This window comes from Dunckerocampus dactyliophorus, chromosome 9, assembly GCF_027744805.1.
Source record: "Dunckerocampus dactyliophorus isolate RoL2022-P2 chromosome 9, RoL_Ddac_1.1, whole genome shotgun sequence".
In the NCBI taxonomy this organism is placed as follows: Eukaryota; Metazoa; Chordata; class Actinopteri; order Syngnathiformes; family Syngnathidae; genus Dunckerocampus; species Dunckerocampus dactyliophorus.
In genome coordinates this window covers 22,311,647-22,334,149 of record NC_072827.1, presented here as the reverse complement: position 1 = coordinate 22,334,149, position 22,503 = coordinate 22,311,647, and the positions used below count along the sequence as shown (strand labels likewise).

At 47.0% G+C, this 22,503-nt stretch overlaps 1 protein-coding gene across 2 annotated transcripts in view; it reads right to left on the bottom strand.

Annotated features, from left to right (window-relative positions):
• Positions 1-22,503, bottom strand: part of bcor (BCL6 corepressor) — a 52,540-nt gene that overhangs the window by 2,835 nt on the left and 27,202 nt on the right. For both annotated transcript variants that reach the window (XM_054786648.1, XM_054786649.1), the window contains 6 exons: positions 19,516-19,826; positions 18,314-18,610; positions 3,534-3,700; positions 2,424-2,569; positions 264-341; positions 23-179 (listed from right to left, as the gene is read on the bottom strand). In XM_054786648.1, coding sequence (XP_054642623.1) covers positions 23-179; positions 264-341; positions 2,424-2,569; positions 3,534-3,700; positions 18,314-18,610; positions 19,516-19,826 — 1,156 coding nt within the window. The remainder of the gene's footprint in view (positions 1-22; positions 180-263; positions 342-2,423; positions 2,570-3,533; positions 3,701-18,313; positions 18,611-19,515; positions 19,827-22,503) is intronic.

Genomic DNA, 22,503 nt, shown 5'->3' with positions numbered 1-22,503 from the left:
CACTTGACAGTGGGATGCTCACCCCTGAGAGACGGACACCTGGATGTTGTAGCAAGGCAGCAGAGGTCGGTCTGAGAACTCAAACTCAAACACCTCCCTCTTGTCATCCTCGTCCTCGTCATCTGGGCCCGGCGGATTGGCCAGGATGTCATAACCGGTGACGCCGTCCTCTGCGGACTCTTAATTAAAAAAAACACACAAAACAAATGTGAACTGCCGTTGGAACATAAAGTCTAAGGGGGAGGGTCGTGATGAGTACTCACCGCACACCGCACTGCCGTAGAATTCCCAATAAAGCCCTGGGTCGTCATCCGAGTGGCCCTGAAGGTCAGCGAAATAATCTATGGAGAGAGGAGAGGAGCGCGTGACTCACGAGCTGGAGCCCGGGGGACAGGCAACGAGGCAAACAATTGCCCTTGGAGACAAGAGGCGAATGGATAAACGGCAGTAAAAGAGGAGGAGGCGGAGGGGGGAGGGTTGGGGGGGCGCTAATGGTCAGGGGCCAGCGGCTTCACCACAGGGGAGGGAGTGACTGTCTCTACTGGGTTAAAGCTGGCTGAGTTCAGAGCGAGGCTGCAGACGGCTGCCAGGAACAAGAACCACACACCGTTTTTTTTTTTTTTTTTGCTGTCGCGCACGCACACACACAAAGCTGGAAACAAACATGGAGGCGAGGGAAGCTGGATAAGCGGCGGCGAGAGCAAAGTGTGTGTTCAGCACATACGCGCACGCACACAAGCACGCACACAAGCACAAGCACACGCGCACGCACACGCACACGCACGCACACACACACACACACACGCGCACACACACACACACACACACACACACACACACACACACGGAGAATCAGAGCTGGGCTTTGTGCCAGCACTGAGGCGTGGGGCGTCTGGCGTGTGTTTGGAGGGATTAACGGCCTCCAGATGAGTGGGACCAGGTGGAGGGAGGGAGGGCGACCATCGCTCGCTCACTCGCTCTGCGCTCTCTCTCTCTCGCTAGTTGGTTGAGTACGCTCTTTTCAAAATGCATTCATACAGTATTTGTAATGTAACTTACATTTGCGGTGCCCCCCTATAGGTTGTGGTCAAAACGCTTCGGAAGACATGCTAGCATTCATATAATACAAATACAGTCAATCCATTTCATAGGGTTTCATAACTGCCACCATTGGGTGTATTAGTCAGATAAATAATAGCAAAGGCAACCCAGTGGGGTACATACTTTGACAAATGTACACGCTTTTGTGTGCAGCGGTTCAGGATTACAAATGCTGGCAGGGGTCTTCAATGGTTTTCAATATGAGAACCACCCTAAAAATCCACTCGTTTAACTAAAATTGGTTGAACATGCAAAACTTTTGAAAATGGTCTCTGCGTTTTTGAAAACATCTCCCACTGAAAAACGGAACTGATGCAACCATACAGTGACAACATCTTCCATTAACAGGTGATCTGCAATTAGCATTAGTTTGCATCATTCCATATGAAAATACCACCAGACTTGATGTACATAATTCTTTGACCCTTTGGCGAGCTACTCAGAAACAGGTGGCGAGCTATCGCTAGCCCACCAGCTTCCTGTTGGAGACCCCTGACTTACACAAATACTGTACATACAGCACAGCATACGTGAAAAATGTATTTCAACTGTACATTCTACATTCTACATTCTGTACATACTTTCTATGTTTACCAATATCTCTTCTGTTTTCACCTTAATTTCATCCAAATCGCAAGTCATCCACTTATCAAGTTAGCGAGACATAGTCAAGCCCAGTCGGAAAAGGCGCACCCAGGCCCCAACAGGCACTAGATAGAGCCCATTTCCTCACGTAAGCTGAGCAAACACAGTCGGCGTTGCTAAGTAACCAGCTAAAGGAGCTCAGAGGCAACGGCACGCACTCCTGCAAGCTCAAACTCCCTGTCTAACAGGTGGTCGAAGGGGGGCTGAAGAGGGGGGCTGCCTGCCAGAGGGGGAGAGACAGGATGACAGCGGCTGACATGACGGGTGGGGGAAAGGGGTCAGCGGAGGGGGGCGAGGATTTGCAAAAGCGAATCGGAACAAGGGAATCGGAGCAACAGGTTGCGCAGAGGTCATGGCGCTGAAAGGACAAGCCAAAGGGATCGAGGGTGTCTGGGGGCTGAGCGGCTGCTTTAACATTTGAACCCTCGTCACCTGCTAAAATGCCACCCACCAGTCCCTCCTTCCTGCCTTCTTATACTTTTTAAATGTTGGTGTAGCTAGGCACATAGCTGTTGATTGGTTGCACTTCTGACAGACAACTTATGCTGCTATGATGTGACACTTTTTATGGATCACCAGCCAGCAGTGGAAACAAGTCCATTCCAAACTGTACCTGAGTGAACTGTAGTGTAATGCGTGAAAGTAACAATAAAGAAAAGTCATGTAGTATAGCTTACTGGTGAGGAAGTGCTCCATGACTTCGCTGTGGGTCATCTTGAGGAGGCCTCGGCCGGAGTACGTGGCCAGGGTTGGGTCGGCCCCGTAGGACAACAGGACGCGAACCACGTCAAGGTGGTCGTTCTCCACGGCGTCGTGAATAGGCCTACAAACAAAGACATAGGAATTATGTTGAATAACTATAAATGAGCTTTACACAATACATAATAAATAACATAAATTAGATCGCTATGATGTACGACCCCCCCCCCCCGGTCCGCGGGAGATTTGTGGGAACACAAGCCGGTCCATGGGTCAAAAAAGGTTGGGGACCACTGGTCTAGTACACAAGATGACAACAACGTAGCCCACTAATATCGTCTACATTCTCAGGATTTCCACATTTCATATTTCTGTCCAATAAAAACATTTATCTCCAAATCTGGGGAAAACAATTCTTTGTTTTGGATAAAATGAAAAAAATATAGTTACTCATTAGAGAGCAATGTTTTACCATTTTTACTGTTTGATTTCATGGTAATTTTATTGATTTAAATTATTTTTACTGTTATTTTCATCATTAGTGCGTTTTTTAAAAACTGTGTCAACTGTTCACACGGTGACCTTGAGTGCTTCAAAAGGCACCCAGAAATAAAATGCATTGATAGAAATGCACAATGTAACTCTAGGTGCTCTACCTAGTGGCGAAGTTGGGAAATTACAGTTTCATCATCACAAAATAAAAAAATGGCATACATTTGTGAAAATTTAAGCAAGACATACCATTTTTGGCCCGAGCTTTAAAGTCGTTTTATAAGCACATCAAGTATGAACATGTGCCAAATAAAACTGTGACCGGTGTTCTGAGCACAAGACGACAACAAAAAAAACTACGATGTAGCCAAGTGAGGCATCACCAGATTATTATTGTAGTGTTACATGCTTAGCCCCACAGGAGGTCCTTATCTTCAGGCACGTCTCCAGCATCCTGTTTCAACCTGCACAGCTCATGTGTCACGCTGACACCCTTGGCAACTGATGAGACATGTGACTCAGCCCTAACGCCCCCCTTTTGTGCCTGCTGAGGCCGCCACGTTTTTTCGTGCAAGACATGTTTTAGGTTGACGTACCTGGTGCCGTCCTGCGCGCTGCAGTTGATGTCGGCGCCGTAGTCCAGAAGGTGTTGGACGATGCTGAGCCAGCCGCGGGCACAGGCCTCGTGTAGGGCGCAGTAGCCGGCGTAGTCTCGGTGATTCACCTCACACACTCTGTTCTCCAAGCAGTACAGCACTACCTCCTGCAGACAGCCAACACAAGTGCTTTGGTTCAGCACAAAGTCGTACAAAGACAGACAGCTTCTTGCATGCAAAGTTCCTGTGTCAGGCAAATTATGGGAGGAAGAGGAGGAGAAGGAGGGAGGGGAAATGAGCGTGTTCCTGCACCGGACTAACATAAAAACTCGCACACAAGCGCTCCACATAATGCTGCAGCTGGCGGCGGACGAGTCCAGGAGACCGAGTTATGACTCAACCAGCGCGTCGCCTGCCAGATTTCTGTGTGTGTGTGTGTGTGTGTGTGTGTGTGTGTGTGCGCGCGCGCGCGCGCGGATGCGGATGCCACTGTGGCAGACAGTCACGGCGGGCCCGGGCAGCGAGCGCGGCGTAATGGAAGCGGAACAAAGAGATTTGATAGACGCACTCAAGAGCTGGAAATGTTTTCTCGGAGTCTCCGGGCGGCGACGGCCGACATCCAGCAGGAAAATAGACAGGGCTGGTTTTTATTGGACCGCCACGGCATCTGCTGCTACTAAACGGAGGAAATGTGTGTTGATACTGCCATTCTGTTGTGATAAAATCTGATTTATTTTTGTAAGTAAAAGTTTTCGTTATTTCACACACGTGCATCCCTACATATAAATATACATACAGCAATGTGGCAAAATTATAACACCGCTCTGGATGTGTTTGTGTAAGCTAACTCTTCTGCTTCTGAACCGCTGCACATAGAAGGGTGACAATTTGTTAAAACATGCACCCTAACTGTGTTGTGTGTGCTATTACTTTTCAGACAAATATACCACATGGTGGTGCTGTTATCAAACCTCAGAAGTACCACTGACTTGAAATTTCTCACACCTCATTGCACCCCACAAATCTACACACCTTTAGGGAACTGACCGGGATGTCTATGTAATATTTGAACAAAACTGGTTGAAAAACATGGCCGCCACCAAGCAAAAAGTCTTTGCAGGGTAATGGGCGGGACTTAGCAACCAATTGTCCATAAATCATTGACCATTTATCTAATGACTATAAAACTTTGACGATATCTGTATTACATGTATGCCAGCATGCCATCCAAAGCATTGTGACCACAATTTATAGGGGGCGCCATAAACATCACCCATGAGGTGTCCTATTTTTTTCATATGACTTTTATTTGTGTAGCCTACAACGTCAAAATTTCCCATAAGAAATAATGTAAATCAAAGTAATCCGTTCCAGAAAGCCAAAAGTGGAAGTCAAATAAAATAACCCAGATATGAAACCAAATAAAGTCGCAAGTGTCAGCATTTGATAAAGAAGGTAGGAAACACTAATGAATTCACGAAATAACTCAAGGCAAAAGATGGTTTGCGTGTTGAGCTTGCTTCCACATCCTATCTTAGCCAAGAACACATCTTCAGTGAAGACAAAAGTAACCTTACATGTCCATTTATCCCTTTTCTTCAGCTTTTACATGCATTTGGAATTGTTTTATTTGTGTAAAACTATAATCGTAAAACTATAAAAATGGACGTTTGTGATCAAACACCTTTACACAGTTGGACTCACACAGTGTATTCATAACATGACAAGATGCGCGCCATATTGTACACTAACTGGAAAATGTATGCACACTTAGGCAAAATGTTTCACTTTAACCAAAAAACGTGCAAACCGGTGCGTACGCTAACCCAGGTTCCACTATATACACTCCTCCTTTTAAGACCAGATGAGAAATTGCAAAAAATTACATTTTGGATCTGCATAAGCACGGCCTCTTGCAGCGCCATTACGGCTGAGGTTAGGCGCAGTAGGACAGTCATTTCAAACTTCTTAAAATATTCTGAGGGTTGTAGAACAAAACAGTCAAGTGGTAGACCCAAAAAATGTCACCGGCCCTGAGCCGGAGGGTCCAATTGGCTGTCAAGACACGGTTACGATCCTCGGCCCAAATGAAGGCTGTTCCTGGTGCCGAGTGCAGTCCAATAACCCATCAGACGGCATCTGTGAGAGAAGGCTTTTAAGAACAAAATACATCTTCAAAGGCCTCGTCTCCTTCAACGCCACAAAATTGCCTGTTTTGAATCTGCACAAGAGCACCAAACATGGGACATAGAAAGGTGGAAGAGAAGTTTATTCTCTTGTAACCATGACAGTCCTGATGGCTTCCAACGTTACTGGCATGACATGGAGATCCCACCTGAGATGTTTTCTACCCGGCACAGATCATCATGATCTGGGGTGCTTTTTCCTTCAATGGAACAATGACGCTTCAGGTTGTGCAGGGATGTCAAACGACAGCTGGCTATGTGCAGATGTTGCAGCGGGCATCCCTCATGATTGAAGGCCCTCGTCTGTGTGGTAACGACTGGCTTTTTCAACAGGACAACACTGCAGTTCACAATGCCCGCCTTACAAAGGACTTCTTCCAGAGGAACAACCTCACTCTGTTGGACCATCCTGCATGTTCCCCTGATCTAAATCCCATAGCCAACATTTTGGGATGGGTGGCAAGGGAAGTTAACAAAAATGGACATCACTTCTAGACAGTGGATGCCCTCCGTGAAGCCATCTTCACCACCTGCAACATTCCCACTAACCTCCTGGAAACACTGGCATCAGGCATGCCCAAACAAATTTTTGAGGTGAATGGCGCAGCTACTCCGCCTATTTCAGTTTAATGGTTGTTTGCAATAAATTGTTTACTCAAAATTTTGTCTCACTCATTTCTTCTTTTTTGCATTTTGAAGCTCTATTTAGAACCTCCTTAAAATCCAAGTGTAACATATATGAAGTGTGCGTGTGTGTGTGCATGAACGTAAAAACACTAACACACCAAGGCAGCGTCCCCCTAACAGCCCACCGCTGAGACCTCCCTCCTCTGAACCTGACTCCAAACTTCCATTTCTATGCTAATTCTCGCCCTCCAGCTGCTCCAAGTGTTTATCTCGCTCTCTCGCCATTTTCACGAAAAAGGACGGAGGAAGAGGAAGGAGGAGGGATGTGTGTGGAAGGAGGGGGGGGGCAGCAGACTGGCGGGATGAGCCGCGGCGGGGGGAAAAGAGCGAGCGGAAGGAGGGCCGCGGCAGCGAAGGCAACACCCCGACAGATGACAGATTAATGAGTCTGCGGATGAGATCTGCCGGGGCCGTCCGCTGGGCCGCAGCTGACAATAACAAGAGATGAAAGGGTGGGCGCTTGTCGTGGGTGGCAGCCCAAAATATGTGTGTGTGCGTGTGCGAGTGAGTGGGGCGATAAGAGTGATTTAGAGGACGACCTGGGCCAAGCAAAAAGGAAAGGAAAGGGAGGGAGATACCAGGAAAAGAAGTGAACAAGTGCGTGCAAGAAGACAAGAACAAGTGTGTGAATATGAGTGGGGCGGGGGTTTTGGGGGGGTCGGGGACTGAAATGTGATGGGCCAACTGGTTTTTGCTCGTTGCCAGAACTCCCGTTTGCCTGCTGGAAAGAGATTCATGAGCGCTGTGCCGAAGCCTCCCCTCTGGGGGATTCCACTTGTGTATGTGTAAGACTGACGACTGCTGCGTTGATATGCAGCTTGGGCACGCGTGTGTGTATTTACGTGCCGTTGATGACGGTGTGTTGTGTGTGGCTGTGGAGGAGGTGTAGCGCTAAACCTCCGGAGCCGTGTTTAATATCGCTGGGAGAGAGCGAGGAGCTTAGCACGAGAGCCCCGGCTTCCCGCCAGATAGGCGCAGGCGCACGCACGCACGCACGCACCCACACACACACACACACACACACACACACATCTCCACAGTATAATGAGACACTGCGCACACACACGCACGCACCCCTCCTCCCCCCGTCCTCTAATCTCCCTCTCTAAAATGCTTCCCCGCGCTCGCCTGCAATCAATGCATCACTCAGACATTTAACCCCTTGCGGCGCGGCCCCAGTTTACCCGCTTAAGCGCAGCACATATAAGCCCGTGCGCCGATGCGCCGCTCGAGTGGCTATCGCTGTGCACCAGTCTGAGGGACACGCTCGGACAAGTGTGGCTTTTTTAAAGATACTAAAAAACACACAAAAGGATAATCACTTCTCCCGTGTGTGTAATATAGAATCCCAATAAATACCTACCCCTTCTTAAAAGTATCTAAATATAATAAACTGAATAGGGAAAACAAGCCTGATCTTGTTTGCATCTTGTTAATGCAATAGTTGCACAGCCCGATTAGACAGCAAGCTAGCGGCTAACAATCCTAACGAGGAGGCCTGCGCAAAGCTCATTAATTCAAGGGACTGTCATCTGTTACCACCTCCGCAAAAACCTTCCTTCACTTTACTGCAGCAGCTAATGCCGCAGCATTCAAGCCCGCCAGTAAAGTATGAAATGTCTCCACTTGAAAAGGGATAGTTTGGATTTTTTGACATGAAGTTGTATGAGATCCCCATCAGCAGTGTAGTACATCAACAGTCACTTACCCCCCCACTTGGTCCACGAGTCCAGTTCTGGACGGATATTCGTGACGAGGAACGTAGTTCCGCTTAGTTGATGGGTCATATACTGTAAGTAAAGAGTTTGGCTTCTCTGGATTTGTGGGACCAGTTGGGGGTTGGGGGTGGTTGGGTAAAGTCACCGTTGATGTGCTACAGTGCTGATGGGGATGTCATACAACTTCATGTCGAAAAATTCGAACTATCCCTTTAAAAGTGAATGTGACTAAAATATATGGCAGATGGCCGAGATGAGCTAATATTTGGTTTGTATAAAAAAATAAGTTGAGCGGTCACAGTTCGGACGACAAAGCTAATATTCTAAACAGCCCTTTTTATAGACCAGAGCTCGCTCATTTTTTCGTACCTGAAATTTTCGACTGTGGTCACGTGATGTTCCTGTAACGTGCCATGTCATCTGATTTATACGGATTTTTTCGCTGTCTTTCTGTCAGTGAAGGCGGGGAACAGCGCCATCCACCGTCCAACTTCTTTAGGACCACATTCCAGGTGTGAGAGAGTGCAAAGGCCCCCTCTCTATGGAGACGTTTTCGTATTTCAATTGCCTCTTTGATCCAGCGGCGGTGTTTGTTGTCCTCTGTCCAATGATGTTTGCTCTATTCCAATCCATAATGTGTTTTTTTTCTTTTGAAATGGTCCAAAATGGAAGATTTGAGTTGTTGTTGCTCTGCTTTGTGTTTGTTTGCTTGAGTCCACACCCTCACTGTTTTTACATTTTGTCCTATGTTTCCTTGTGTTAAATTCCCTCCCTGTTTCCCCAATGTATGTTTTATTGCAAGACATGCAAGATATTTCATATATGACATTACATTTTTTTCCGGCTCTATTTTATCCTTTGGATGCACTTGTAATTGTTGAGTGTTTTATGTGGTTTTACTGATGTGTTTATACTGTGTTTTCTCATTGCTGCCTGCACTTTCTCTGTGATGCCCCTGATGTATAGTGGTGTCACCATGGCTCTGTTCTTTTTATCTGTTTTGGTTTTATTTGGCTTTTTTTTTTCTTTCTCTCTGACCTGTTGTTTTCCTTTGTGTATTGCCCATTTTGGGTATTGACACTGTTTTAGTGTATTGTAAATGTATCTGTCCTCCCATCGTTGGTCTTGTTCATCTGTAACGATGCCTGTTCTGTCATAGAGTGTTCTTACTACGGAAAGTTTGTGGGCTACGGCATGTTCGGATGTCCTGTTTAGAATGTATGAATGTTAGAGCAAATGAACCTCATTGGACTATTATGCAAAAGCTAATATGTTTTCCATCTCTTTAATAGTTTACAGTTTTTCCTCACACAAGTTAGACACCAATTTAAACACAGACCTTTGGAAATTCGTGGGATTATGCATGCCAGGCCAGCAGTTGGCCATTTATTCCGTTTTCAATGTTTACAATGTTATTCAAAATCTTGTCTCCTTATGTTCACATTTTCAGGCTCTGAAACACAATTTGAGAAAACAATCGTCTGAAACATCATCACTGGTCAATTTGCAGTTAAAAGCATTGTGTAAATGAAATGTCTATAGTTTTGTAATAAAATAAAACACAAAACTACGGCATAAAATCCATAACGGTGATGCCAACATTTATCCACCTTTGCCTTCTATACAGAATTCAGCGAAGGATTATTGTAGCAACTGTGCTGCGCTTTCACATAGCGACACGGCATCCCGCAGTCAGAGAACATCGGCGCCAGTGTCTGATGTGACGCACAAAATACTTGCCGGGGAGGAACAATTGCTTTCAACACAACAGGGTGGGAGCAGTAAATGCCACACATCAAACTTTGCATGCTGGCCCTAGCATTGCCCAATACACTTTTACAGAGCGGCCATCCCACCTGTTCCACCTCTCATACTAAGTATGAAGCCAGCCAATAAGAGAACAAATTTTGACTCCCCTTTTTTGTATTGGTTCTTTTCACAAATGACCAAAAACATGCGGAAAAGGCACAACATTCCCAGCTCTAACTGGCTGTGTGAATGGGGCTAGCAACAATTGCTTTCAACATAACAGCAGGTGACGTGAGTGTCACAAACTTCACCACTGTCCAGTCAGAAGAATATGTATCCGATACTAACTCAGAAACCAGCAATTTTGAGGATGAATTTCAAGCCCCCATTCCGTGTCAGTGTATTCCACACTGATCAGCAACATGGAACAACACTTTAATAGGCTGTGTGAAAGGGGCTAGCGACACCTGCTTTGGAGAAGTGAGTGGCAGGTGTTGACTTCACACTACGGCCCCAGCATGCTCTTATACACAAATGCCATCCTACCTTTGATACACCTCAGAAGGTGGGAAAAAATCGCTGGGTCAACTTTGTCCCCGAGTTCTGTATTGGTGCCATTTATACATAACAGCAACAGACTGCATCTGTTACGACTCTGATACTACCCAAGAAGACAGGAAAAGGTCGAGGTCAAGCACTATTCCACGGTGGTGCTTCTCACACTGACCAGCGATATGGGGAAAAAAGCATTTTTACGCTGTGTGAAAGGGGCTAGCAACAACTGCTTTTCAACAGTGCGGGAGAAGTGACGGGTGTTAAACTTCACACCAAAGCACCGACATTCCCTTACACACAAACACCCTCCCGCCTCTAAGGGCCTGTCCACACAGCAAACCTTTCAGGTCGAAACTAGGTATGCGCCGATCAGGGTTTTATGATGCCGATTCCATGAGTGAGATCAGCCAATACCGATCACATGGATTAACTGTACATTTTTCAATTTATTTATGATGAGTGCTATTGGCCAGAGCCGCCGTTAGACACTTCCAAGAGCCCCTGGCAAATAGGTAATGTGGATTAAACAACAACACACAAATAATGTTTGGCGGACAATACATAATTCGTAACACTTGAAAAAATGAGTACGTACCCGACGGACGTAATATCCACTTCACCGTGGGACAAAAACGCATTGCTCGCTTGTTTTACCAACAAAATGTCACTGTGGTAAAAAGTTACATTTGGAGTCCAAAGACGCTTAGCTAGCTAGCTAGTTAACTGTGGCCATTGACAGCTAGACAAAGCGTGTAAAGAAAGCCGCAAGAGAAGTCGCACCTATAGGTTTGCCAAGGGAGTGATCAAACACACTGGCATCGATTGGAGTAGCCTGTGGCAAGCTGTCAAAGAGAAAGCATTGAGGTTTTACAGACTAGTGTTGATTCTCGCTGCAATACGGGACAAAGTGCGTTTCTTGTCAGCTCAATAAATTTGTTGGGAACCCTTCATGTTTGTGTTGTCGTGACATAAATAATTGTGTTGCCACCGCACGCTGATTGTTTTTTGTGATCAGCTTTGAAAGGCATTTATCGGCATATGACGATGTGTTGTTGTTGTTTTTCCCCCCCCCCATAAATCGGCCGATCAGTGGCCGATCCGTCGGAGCATCCCTAGTCGGAACTGTATTTTATCGTTTCATCCACACAGCAACAACATTCTCGGTACCCTGAAAGGGTATTTTTTGACGGCTTACAGACTATTCCGGCTTCCAAATTTGACAACACCGCTTTTTTGCTGCCATGGTGGACAAGCAAAACACTACTTTCTGAGAAGGCCGCCGCCCCGTCGCCGTCACATGACCGGAAGTGACTGGTTGTGTACTGCTTCCGAAAAAACAACATATGTGTTAGTTGACATTCTCCTTTTTTTGTCTTATACTCCAAAGTGACTCACAGACATAAGTTCTCTTTGTCATTAGTTGAGACAAGTCGGTGGAAGTGGAAGACGAAGGACTGTATGCGGATGAGTGGTTATGTCAGTTCAGAACGCCACATGTAGATGTGCCTTATGTATTACATCGTTTTCACCCAGTGATCCTTTCCCATGTGGATGTGACTACTTACCTATCCGACACAGTGTGGATGCGACCAAAAAAACCCCCCAAAAAACCCTAGGTGCGTTCCTGTGTGGATAGTGCCCTATAGTACCTCAGAAAACAAAAAATCCCAGGGTTAACATCGTCCTCCCCTTCTGTGTTGTTTTTGTTGATACAGAACAACAACAGGCCGTCTCTGCCACCTGACTCTGGTACTTAATCCGAAGCCGCCAAATCCGAGGCTTGACTTTCCCTTACAAGCAAACGTCATCCCGCAACTTTGTCCCAGTCTGTTTCGGTACCGTTCACATGTAACAGCGACATTGCGCAAAGGCGGAAAAACAATGGCTTTTCCAGACTATGTAAAAGGTGGCTCAGGCTCAAGATGCTTTCTAACATTTGTGTGTCAAAGTTCACTGTAGTCCAAAGTCAACAACTCTGGAAGCAAAGTCTATTTATCTCCTCAAAGCAAACAATCCAAATCACAGCAGTTTTCCCAATTATAAATGCAGCGGGTACTTAAAATGCTATGCACTTTCTCTCACACTTTTCGGGCTGCTCCTACGCCTGGGCTGAGGAGGGAGGGGGAAATCAGACATGATTTATGTGAGGAGAATAAATGACAGATTGCACCTTTATATCCCGCCTTTCAATGGGCATAACCAAAAAAGGGGGGACTGGAGCACCCGGCACGGGCGGCGATAGCGGTGGAGGAAGGTTGACTGGTTGGTTGAGGAGACGGATGAAGACATCCGCAGCATCTCTCCTCATTAGCATTTCAAATGCTCCGCGAGCGAGGCAGACGAGGGGGGAGAGCGAAGAGAGAGAATAAAAAGGGAAGAGAGGGAGGGAAGACGAGAGCGAGTGGGCTTTCATGTGCGCAGGCACGGAGCGGCGAACTAAACGAACATGAATATATGCGCGGTGTCGTCCGGGCACCGGGAGCGCGTGTCTTAAATTGTGTGTGTGTGTGTGTGTGTGTGCGCGCGCTGTGCTTAAGATGATTAGGAATTTGCATGTGCAGGTCTGTGTGGGTGAGCGATATCAGCAAGCGTGTGTGCTGCCTATGCATGCCGGCGTGACTGCATGTGCGCTTACTAGGTCATAACAGGCGCCACTGTGTGTATGTGTGTGCGCGCGCCACACTAATCAGGATGTGACTTGTGTGTGTGTGTGTGCGCGCGCGCGTGTGTGCGTGTGCGCTTGTGTTATTGTCTCCCAGGCCCTCCTTTCTCGTGGTGTGTGTGTGTGAGGAGTCCGGAGCTCGCGGCACAAAAACACCAGTATGGTACAACAAGAGTTGTGCATCTACAGGCTTTATGCTAGTGTGTTTGTGTGCGTGTGTGTGAGTACGACTCGTCAATGGGTGTGTGCACACGGTGCTTAAGATGATTAGAAATTTGCATGTGCAGGTCTGTGTGGGTGTGCAATAGCAGCAAGTGTGTCTGCCTATGCATGCTGGCGTGACTGTACGCGCGCTTATTAGGTCATAACTGGCGCCACTCTGTATGCATGTGTGTGAATATATATATATATATATATATATATATATATATATATATAAATGTGTGTGTGTGTGTGTCGCACTAATCAGCATGTGACTTGGGTGCATGTGCGTGTGTGTCACTGTGTCTCCGAGGCCCTCCTATCTCGCTGGCTGTGTGCGATAAGCCCAGAGCTTGCGGCACTAAAACACCAGTACGGGACAACAAGCGCTGTGCATCTACAGGCTTGTATGCTCATGCGTTCGTGCGCGCGCGCGCGTGTGTGTGCGCGCGCACGCAGGATGCATATATTAGTGTGTGCGTGCGTGCGTACATGCGTGCGTGTGTGTGTGGGAGCCCCAGGGGTCTGCCCCAGGCTTATCACACGCAGGCAGTGAGAAACGAGCTTCCTGAGAGGGAGGCAGCGAAAGAATGAACGGGAGGGGAAGGCGGGGGTGTTGTTTGCGCAGCGGCCAGTGACTTGTTTGTGTAGTCTCAGGGTTTCTCCTCCCCCCTCTCGGCATGTAGGAAGGGGGGAGGGATGCTAAAGGTGGGTTGGAAGGGAGGGAGGTAGAACAAAAAAAGAGAAAGATGCGGGAGGGGAATAAAACGTTTGAGAGAGACACATAAATCACAGAGACGAGCCAGCTTCTCTCCAGCATGGCTGACTGCGCCCCCGCCCCGCCCCCCGTCGCCGCCGCCCCGTGTTTGTGCGCGAGTGAGGAAGGAAGGAAGGAAGAACAGCCTCCGCTGCTACCGCCGCCGCCGCTAACCACAGTCACCACGGCACATTAGAGGGCCATTAGAACGCGATTATACTCCCAGCGCTTACCTCTCATTCACACTCTCGCCGCCCGGCTCTGACTCACTCACACGCACGCACACACACACACAAACACACACACACACGCACGCACGCACGCACACACACACACATCATGACGCACACACTTCCTAATCATCATAAATGTGGCGTCTGAGTGTGTGTGTGTAACAAACGACCATAAAGCAAGCGCTTAATGAGCAAACGCAGGATGCACACAAAACACACCTATTTACAGTTTGGTGACGATGCCTCTGCTGGTGATTAAAGATATTACACACGTGAGAGTACACTTGGAAAGTCCGCGAGCGGGGTGAGCGAGTTAGCTAGTGAGAGGACACGCAAGGCAGCTGACAAGGCATTAAACTACACGGATCAATAAATCAATTTGGAAGAATCTGTCGAGAGGAGAGCGGCACAAAAGGACGACAGAGCAGGAGGTGGTGGAAGGGGAGACAAAGGGTCGCCGGCTTTAATTAGAAAGGAAGGCACCTTCGCATGGGGCCGCACCATGGCTGAGTGGTTTGCATGTTGGCCACACAGTCAGGAGATCGGGAAGACCTGGGTTCGAATGTCCACTTGGGCATCTTTGTGTGGAGTTTGCACGTTCCATGTTCTCCTCCCACATTCCACAAACATGCATGTTAGGTTCAATGGAGACTATACCGTAAATGGTTGTTTGTCTATGTGTGCCCTGCTGCGATTGGCTGGCAACCAGTCCAGGGTCGTCCAGGGTGTACCCTGCGTGGGATCGGCTCCAGCTTACCCCCACGACCCTAATTGAGGCACCTTCGCATGAGTGTTCTGAGAATCAAACTGAACTCAAGTTTGGGTTCAGATAGGCACGGTTTGGAAGGGTTAACCCGGATCATTCCTGTTAGGTAGATCCTCGGAAAAGGATGAAAATTTCTTTTTCATTGGACTGCAGCATTCCGAGCTCCTCCTTCAGCCCAGTTTTCATATGATTAAATTTTTTTTGTCTGTGTTTGCGTACAATTCCTTGACTGCTAAACAAAGGCCTAAGAAAGTTGGGAATGCCAGCACTTTGATAAAGAAGGTGAGAAAGACTATTTAATTCAATCTCACCAGGATGTACAGAAAGTCTGCATCAACAAGTTTCATTCTGTTCATAAATTATTATTATTTTACTTGTTTAACATGTAAAACTATCATTATTCTATACAAAGTGTCTTGCTTGCTAACATTTTGGGGTGTTTGGAAAGGATTAACTGGATTTACATCATTTTTATACTAACTATATACAGTGCTGTGTAAAAGTGTTTGCCCCTTTCCTAATTTTTTTGTTGCAAGTTTGTCACACTTAAATGTTTCAGATCAAACAAATGTAAATATTAGCCAATGACAACACAACTGAACACAAAATGAAGTTTTTAAATGAAACATTTTGTTATTAAAGGGAGAAAAAATATTCAACCTATATGGTCATTGACCAATATTTAAATTTGTTTGATGATCTGAAAAATATAAGTGTGACAAATGTGCAAAAAAATGAAAAAAAAAATCAGGAAGGGGGCAAACACTTTTTCACACCACTGTATATTATATTATAATATTAGGACACCCCTGGGTTTATCGTAAGTCAGGGGTGACCAAACTTTCCACAGAGGGCTGCATACATAAAAATAATAGGATGTCGGGGGCCACTTTGATATACTGTAATTTGTACATTAAAGATGCCAAAGGCGATCCAATGTAGGTCAATATGCTAAGACATCTGAACAAACAATAACCTCTTAGCTGTGTGTTACAGGAGACAAAGCAAATCAGTGTAATATCTAATCATTATCATTCCCAAAGGCCAATGAAAAACAAGCTGCGGGACAAAAATTGGCCATGGGCTGCACTTTCAACACCAAGGTCCTAAGTAACATATAAAGTACTTCACTATTATTTGGTACCCTTCGCAACCTGTATCAATCGAAATGCAACACAATTGTAAGGTGAAGAAAAGTAGTACAGTAGCAGTACGCTTACATGTACAAAAAATACATATAGTGCATGAACTGGCATAAAGCTAGCTTTTAAACTCACATGTAAACATGATCGTGTTTGTGTTTGGCTTTTTAAAAGTCAGATGAACATACATAGATTATTCGATTGGAAACTAGTTCTCCCTCTTGCATGTATGTACTACTGGAGCGTTGCCGGCGTTTTGCGCACACGTCAGTCTCCACGGCAGGATGTCAACCGGAATCAATTGTGGCCTCGTGGGTCACGATTGTGTAGAAATTGCTAAATGTTCGCTGTATGCGCGTTGCTAGCAGCGGTTCAAGCTTATACGTGTCCATGTTCAGTGGTTGTTTCCTGTAGCTGTTTACGCTAATATGTGTCCATGTTCGATAGACACATTAGCTATGATCTAAATTATTGTCGGGTTTCTCGTGTATATGAAGAAAAACAAGTATGTCTACTGTTAGTGGCTATTAAAGAAAAAATACAGTACATAAGAGTGGAGGAAGCCCAACGGTCGTATTTTGCAATGTAAAAAAGTATCCATCACCCTGAGACAACCTGGATTGGTTCTGTGCAAACTGCTCGCCATCCAAGTCAAGGTGCTCATCATAAATTGAACAGAGGGACACAGTTGTGTCTGGCAGGTAATATTTTGCTTAATCACGTCAGCGGAGACATAATCGATAGCACATTTGCCGCCGAGACACGATTGCCAGGTCTTGCGAGACTAGCTCTCTGAAAACAAGACCAAAACAACAGGCGACTTGAGAATTTGCAAGCGACTTTACAAAACACATGTCCAAAGTCGCTTCTAAGAGTCTGGCAACACTGGTTGAGATGCTTATATGCTTAGATGTTTATATGTGATGTAACAGGTCAACCAGAAAAGCCAAACTTTTACCCCTGCTGTAAGTAGCATAAGCGCCATCTAGAGCTGTGGGAAGCACACAGCGCACGGCCAATAATCATAGTGGAGATAGTGCATATAAACAGCAACGTCATGCTAAGGTGTGAAAACTGGAGAAACCAAATTATCCCAGTAATCAGACTAATTCAGTGCATGGAAACGTATTGACTGTCCGCCATTGACCAGACCTCACTTGCATTTTAGCACAATTTTGCGTAGACCCGCGAAATCGTACTTTGCTATCTGTCAACCAGAGGGAACTAACAGCTCAAGTGTGGCGTTTCGAAGAGTTCTTCTTCTTTGTCTAAACTGTTGGAATTTATGTTACGACCCTGGCAAAAATCTGCCAAAGCAGATGAGGGCGCCTTCGCGTTAAAGCAATACCTGGCGACGGCACCGCGCTCCTAGGTGGGGAAAACCGGTCTACCTAAAACGTTGGGGGGGTGAGGGGAGCTTTTTGTAATGTGTTGTGTTGTGAATGTCTGGCAGCGGCACTGAAGAAAAGAAGTCCGGATGCACAAGAGAGAAAGAGAGGCAGCGAGCGTCTCCGCTCTTCTCCGTGTAATGATTCCGCCGATCCCCCATGCTGTCTGTGCGTGAGCGTGTGCACAAATGTGTGTGCATGTGTGTGTGTGTCACACTTCGCCTCACGGAAAATTAATGAGATGTGAGAGCGGAGCGAGGCGAGAGAGGAGGATGAGGTGGGGGGGGGTGGTTTAGCGTGTGTGTGTGTGTGTGTGTGTGTGTGCGCTCGCGGGGTGCCAACGACAATCTGAGTCACAAAGAGAGGAAGAGAAAGAGTGCCGAGAGGAAAGAAGGGGGAGGGAAAGAGCGGAAACCTGAGTGAGAGAGCGAGGAGGGGGATGGTGGTGGTGGTGGTGGTGGTGGGGAGATGGGGGAAAAAAATGGCAAGAAGAAAGCACAAGCGAAATAAATGGAAGATACAAAGAGGGATGAAGAGAGGAAGAGGATGCGAGAGAGGAGAGACAATTTTGAAAATAGGCGTGGAGCCGCGTAGCAGACGGGAACAAAGCGGGGCGAGAAAATGAGCTCAATTTAAGAGGAGAGGAAGTGGAGATGCCAAACGAGGCGAAGTGTAAAATGTGCCGAGAGCGAAAGCGAGGGAGGGGGTGGTTTTGGTGGGGCCCCCGCCTTATTACCTCGTAGCCCAGACGTGCCGCTCTCTGGAGGAGCGTCTCGCCCGCGTTCTTGTTCACGATAAGCCGGCGAGCCTCGGGCGGGATGGGTCGCACTGCCGGGGTGGTGTCAACGGCAATGACGGCGGGCGTCCGGTGCGGCCCGGTGACCTCTGGTGGGACGCCGCCCACTCTGCCGTTCGTCTGGGGCTGCGGCGGGGGCGGGCAGAGCGCGGCGGGGGAGCAGGGCTTGACTGGAGAGCAGGGATAATGATTAGGAGAGGCAGCTCGCTTCCTCTGAGCCTCTCGCTGCTCACTCAGCTGTGGAAAGAGAAAGAGAGAGAGGGGAAGAGCGTTAAAGCAGCCATATAGCAGACGGAAATTCAAGGGCACACACATGCAGGTGCACACACATGTGCGTGTGCGCGCGCGCACGCACACACATGAAAGGTACATTTCATACGGCAAAGTGTGTTCATTACCTGCTTGGCCACACATATTCGCACAATGGCGCTTTTGTTTTTTGTCAACAAGGCCCCTTAATGTGCAACATCTGTGTTATTTTTATGTCAAGATGACACGGGATGTGTTGCACGTGCACACGCACGCAGGCGGCGCCTACACAACGACTGCTTGAGCCGCAAAAAAGGAGAAAAAAACGCTGCAGGGACTGGCACGCCACTTCTCCTCGAACCACTAAACCAACAGGCCTGCGAGCGCCAGGCGGGAGAGGCAGTTGCCTGCGTGTGTGTGTGTGTGTGTGTGTGTGTGTGTGTGCCCTCTCTGTGGAATTCCATGTCGAAGCAGCTGTCAGGCTGAGGAGGAGCAGGGGAGAAGAGCGGCGCGGGCGGAAAACAACTAGCCTTTTTTCCCCCCATGCTTTTTTTTTTCCTACCCCGTCTTTTGAACTTCACACACTCGACCATGGCTGCCACATTCCTCACCGCGCAAGCAAGCAAGAGAGGGAGTGAGGGTGGGGGGGAGTGTGCGCAGTCTTGTGTTCAGCAGCGTTGTATAATTGCTCTGGGGTTTTGTTGTTATGTCAGGAATGCTCACCGACACGCACCCTTTGCACACGTCGACGCGCCACAACGAGGCGCGCTTGACAATTAGGCGCCGAGATGAGCCCTGAAAGGCCGGAGGGGTGGGGTTAAAGCTCCAGTCGCCCTCTAAACATGTTTCCTTCCTCTCCCAGCTGCACAATGGGAGACACCGCCAACACTCACCCTGTCGTCCTCAGCTGCTCCCAGATCAGCCGGAAAGCGCTGGCCGGGGCTGCTGGGGGCGCCCTCTTTCCTCTTCTCCCGCTCCCGCTGGCTGGTGTGTTTGGTCTTGCACGGCCGCTTGCCCTTGGGCTTGTCCGCATCGCTATGACGACGCAGCTTGAGGGGAGGGGCACCTCCCAGCGTGGGCTCGGCGCCCGGAGAGGGAGGGCCGCGCCGAGGCTCCTTGAGGCCACGGTCACCTGAGAAGGGGCCCAGCGGGTGCGTTCTGTCCTTCAGCTGGTCGCCGGGGTGAAGGGGAGGCGTAGCAACTCCTGTGGGAGAGGGTAGAAAGGAAGAGAGAGGAGGGAGGGTGAGTGTGTGTGGAAACACGGCAGGGAAGGTATTGCAAGGCCATCTCTCACCCCTCTGTTGGTTTATTAATGAGCGCAGAGAGCTTGTCTGGGAGCGCCGCACGCCTGCTCCATCAGGAAGAAAATACTGGCTCACGTAAACACGTCCGCCTATAGAGACGCACGCACTGCAGCAAGAATGCAGAGGCGCGTCGTCTCGAAACAAACGCCGTTTTGCTGGGCTAAAAACCCTTGAAAACCGCAAGGTCAAAACAGTATTCAAGAGCTTAATGGAAATACGTTTCCGCTCGAGGATCATCGCGAAGCATTCCACATGAGACTCGTGGTTTGATTTGTGTCTGAGTACAATCTTCAGAATAAACACGGCATTAAATCATATGGCTTGGCTATGGCCCAGTGAGGGGAGCAACGTGGAATTCTATGGCTTCATGCCATCAAAGGCCTCCTGCAATTAATAGGACGCCCTCGGCCCCCGAAGTGAACCAAACAAGGTGGCTACTGCTGCAAACCCCTATTCATGTGACTGCAGAGACAAGTACTGTCACACAGGCCTCACATTGCTGCAGCTTAATAGCATCATGGTCCAACTTTGCATTCATGAAGACTGGCTATCACCACCACCAACATATGGGAGGGAGGAAGTGAGCTTTTACTAAAAAATTAACCATACAAATATCCCAGCATACAGTATATTGTAGGGGTGTCACGAGACAATACACAAGATTGGGTCTACGAGAGCGAGACAAGACGAGACGAGATTTTAACATTACTTTTCTTAAAAGTACAATGAAATAGTATTAAAAATATATAACAATATATCTACTATGTTACACGCTTCTGCACTCTGTGTGTATGCTACCATCCCCGCTTCCACCCACCGAGACAGAGACTGTGACCGACAAAAGGGCTCGCTCTGTTCATGCCATTGTTCCATGGAAGAAATACGCCAAGGTGCTCAAACCAATGCACAGTGAACTCTCTACCTGCCTGTTTGGAGGCGGGAGACGAGGAAAACGGACACACATGCACAAGGCAATATATCGAGGTCAGCAAAATGATCAATTTCATTTTTACTTATTGTATGACTCATTAATTTATTTATTATCGTTTCAGGCGTAGACATTTGTTTTCTGAACGAGAAATCTTGTTTTAATCTCACACAATCTGATGCAAAACTTCTTGTAACTGACACCAAAAATAGTTAGGACCAAATATGAACGTGCTTTGCATAAACAGATAAACCTTATCGTTTACAAAAAAAAAAAAGGCACTCAAGTAAAAATGGAAGGAAATATGGAGTTCCTCCCCTTCGAAGCTGTAACAGCTTCCACTCCTCTGAGAAGACTATAATTTTTCACCCATTTGGGAGGTCAGGTTTCCAAAGTTGAACCAGAGCAAAAGCATGGCTCAGTCAAGTTCTTCCATCCCAAATTAATCAAAGCATGCATTTTATGGACATAGCTTTGTGCAGTGGGAAGAGAAAAGGGACTTCCCCGAAGTATTTTGGCACTGAACAGTCCACAATGACTTGCTAAGATGACAAACTAAACGCCCCCCATGATGCATAAGTGACTTTTTAATGACAGTAATATGTGTCCCGAGAGCCTGTTTATGAACACCAACTGTGAGACAAATCTATCATCACCCTGACTTGTTTGCTGCATTTTGATAGTGTTTAAAAACTCGTTTTTGAAGTTTTGTGGCTTTTCATGACGTCATGAAAGTCAAAACCTCCTCCTTCATGAATATGATACCACATCTGACCCGACACCAGCTCGATAAGCCCACGCCCGATCGAACCGCCGTCAGTTTTGTTTAAAAAGCAGGCTTCGCTACACATATTAAAATAAAGCTCTACCAACGACCTGTCAGCTACAAATGTGGGCTCATTTGGATCTTGATAAGTTTGATAATTTAGTTTATCTTCAGCAAAAAGGTTAACCTAGCATGATGTTGCTATTAAAATATAAGTGTAATGTTAGCACTGTAGCTCACGTCGCTATGCTAGCGTTGCTAACGTTTCCTGTTTTCTGTCCCACTCCTTTCTGTTACATTGTTGTGTGTGATATATGGCTTCTATTACGTTGGATAAGCGCAGAGTTACAGTGTATATGTAAAAAGTGGATAAAGTACACAATAGCACTTCTTGGAGACTCACACTGTCAGGCAGGCGCGGACAAACACAGCTCATTAGCATTAAAGCTAGCGATAGGCGTGTTCCCATTTCGGCCAACACATTTCCAATACACTATTGTGGAACCTCTGAGACTTATGTAAATTGTTTAAAAATAATATAATAGGATACCGTTAGGATGGAGGCAGAACTAGTCAACTCCTGATGAATTACTAGTAGTTGATTCATTGAAGAGGTATGTGTCAATACTTTTGTCTACATAAAAAGCACGCTGCAGAACAAAGGACAAACTGCAGACTGCCTGACAGACGCAAGCTTATCAGTGAATGGGGGGAAAAAATCGTCGCAGGGATGTTGCCAGGGTGACGTTATCTGAAAAGGTGAAAGCAAAGGGGGAAATAAATAAATAAATAATGAAAAGAAAATCAGTGGCCAATCAAGGCCTGTGGTTTCTGCCGGGAACATAAAACCCAAATCTTCTCTGATTTATTCACTTTCTTTCAT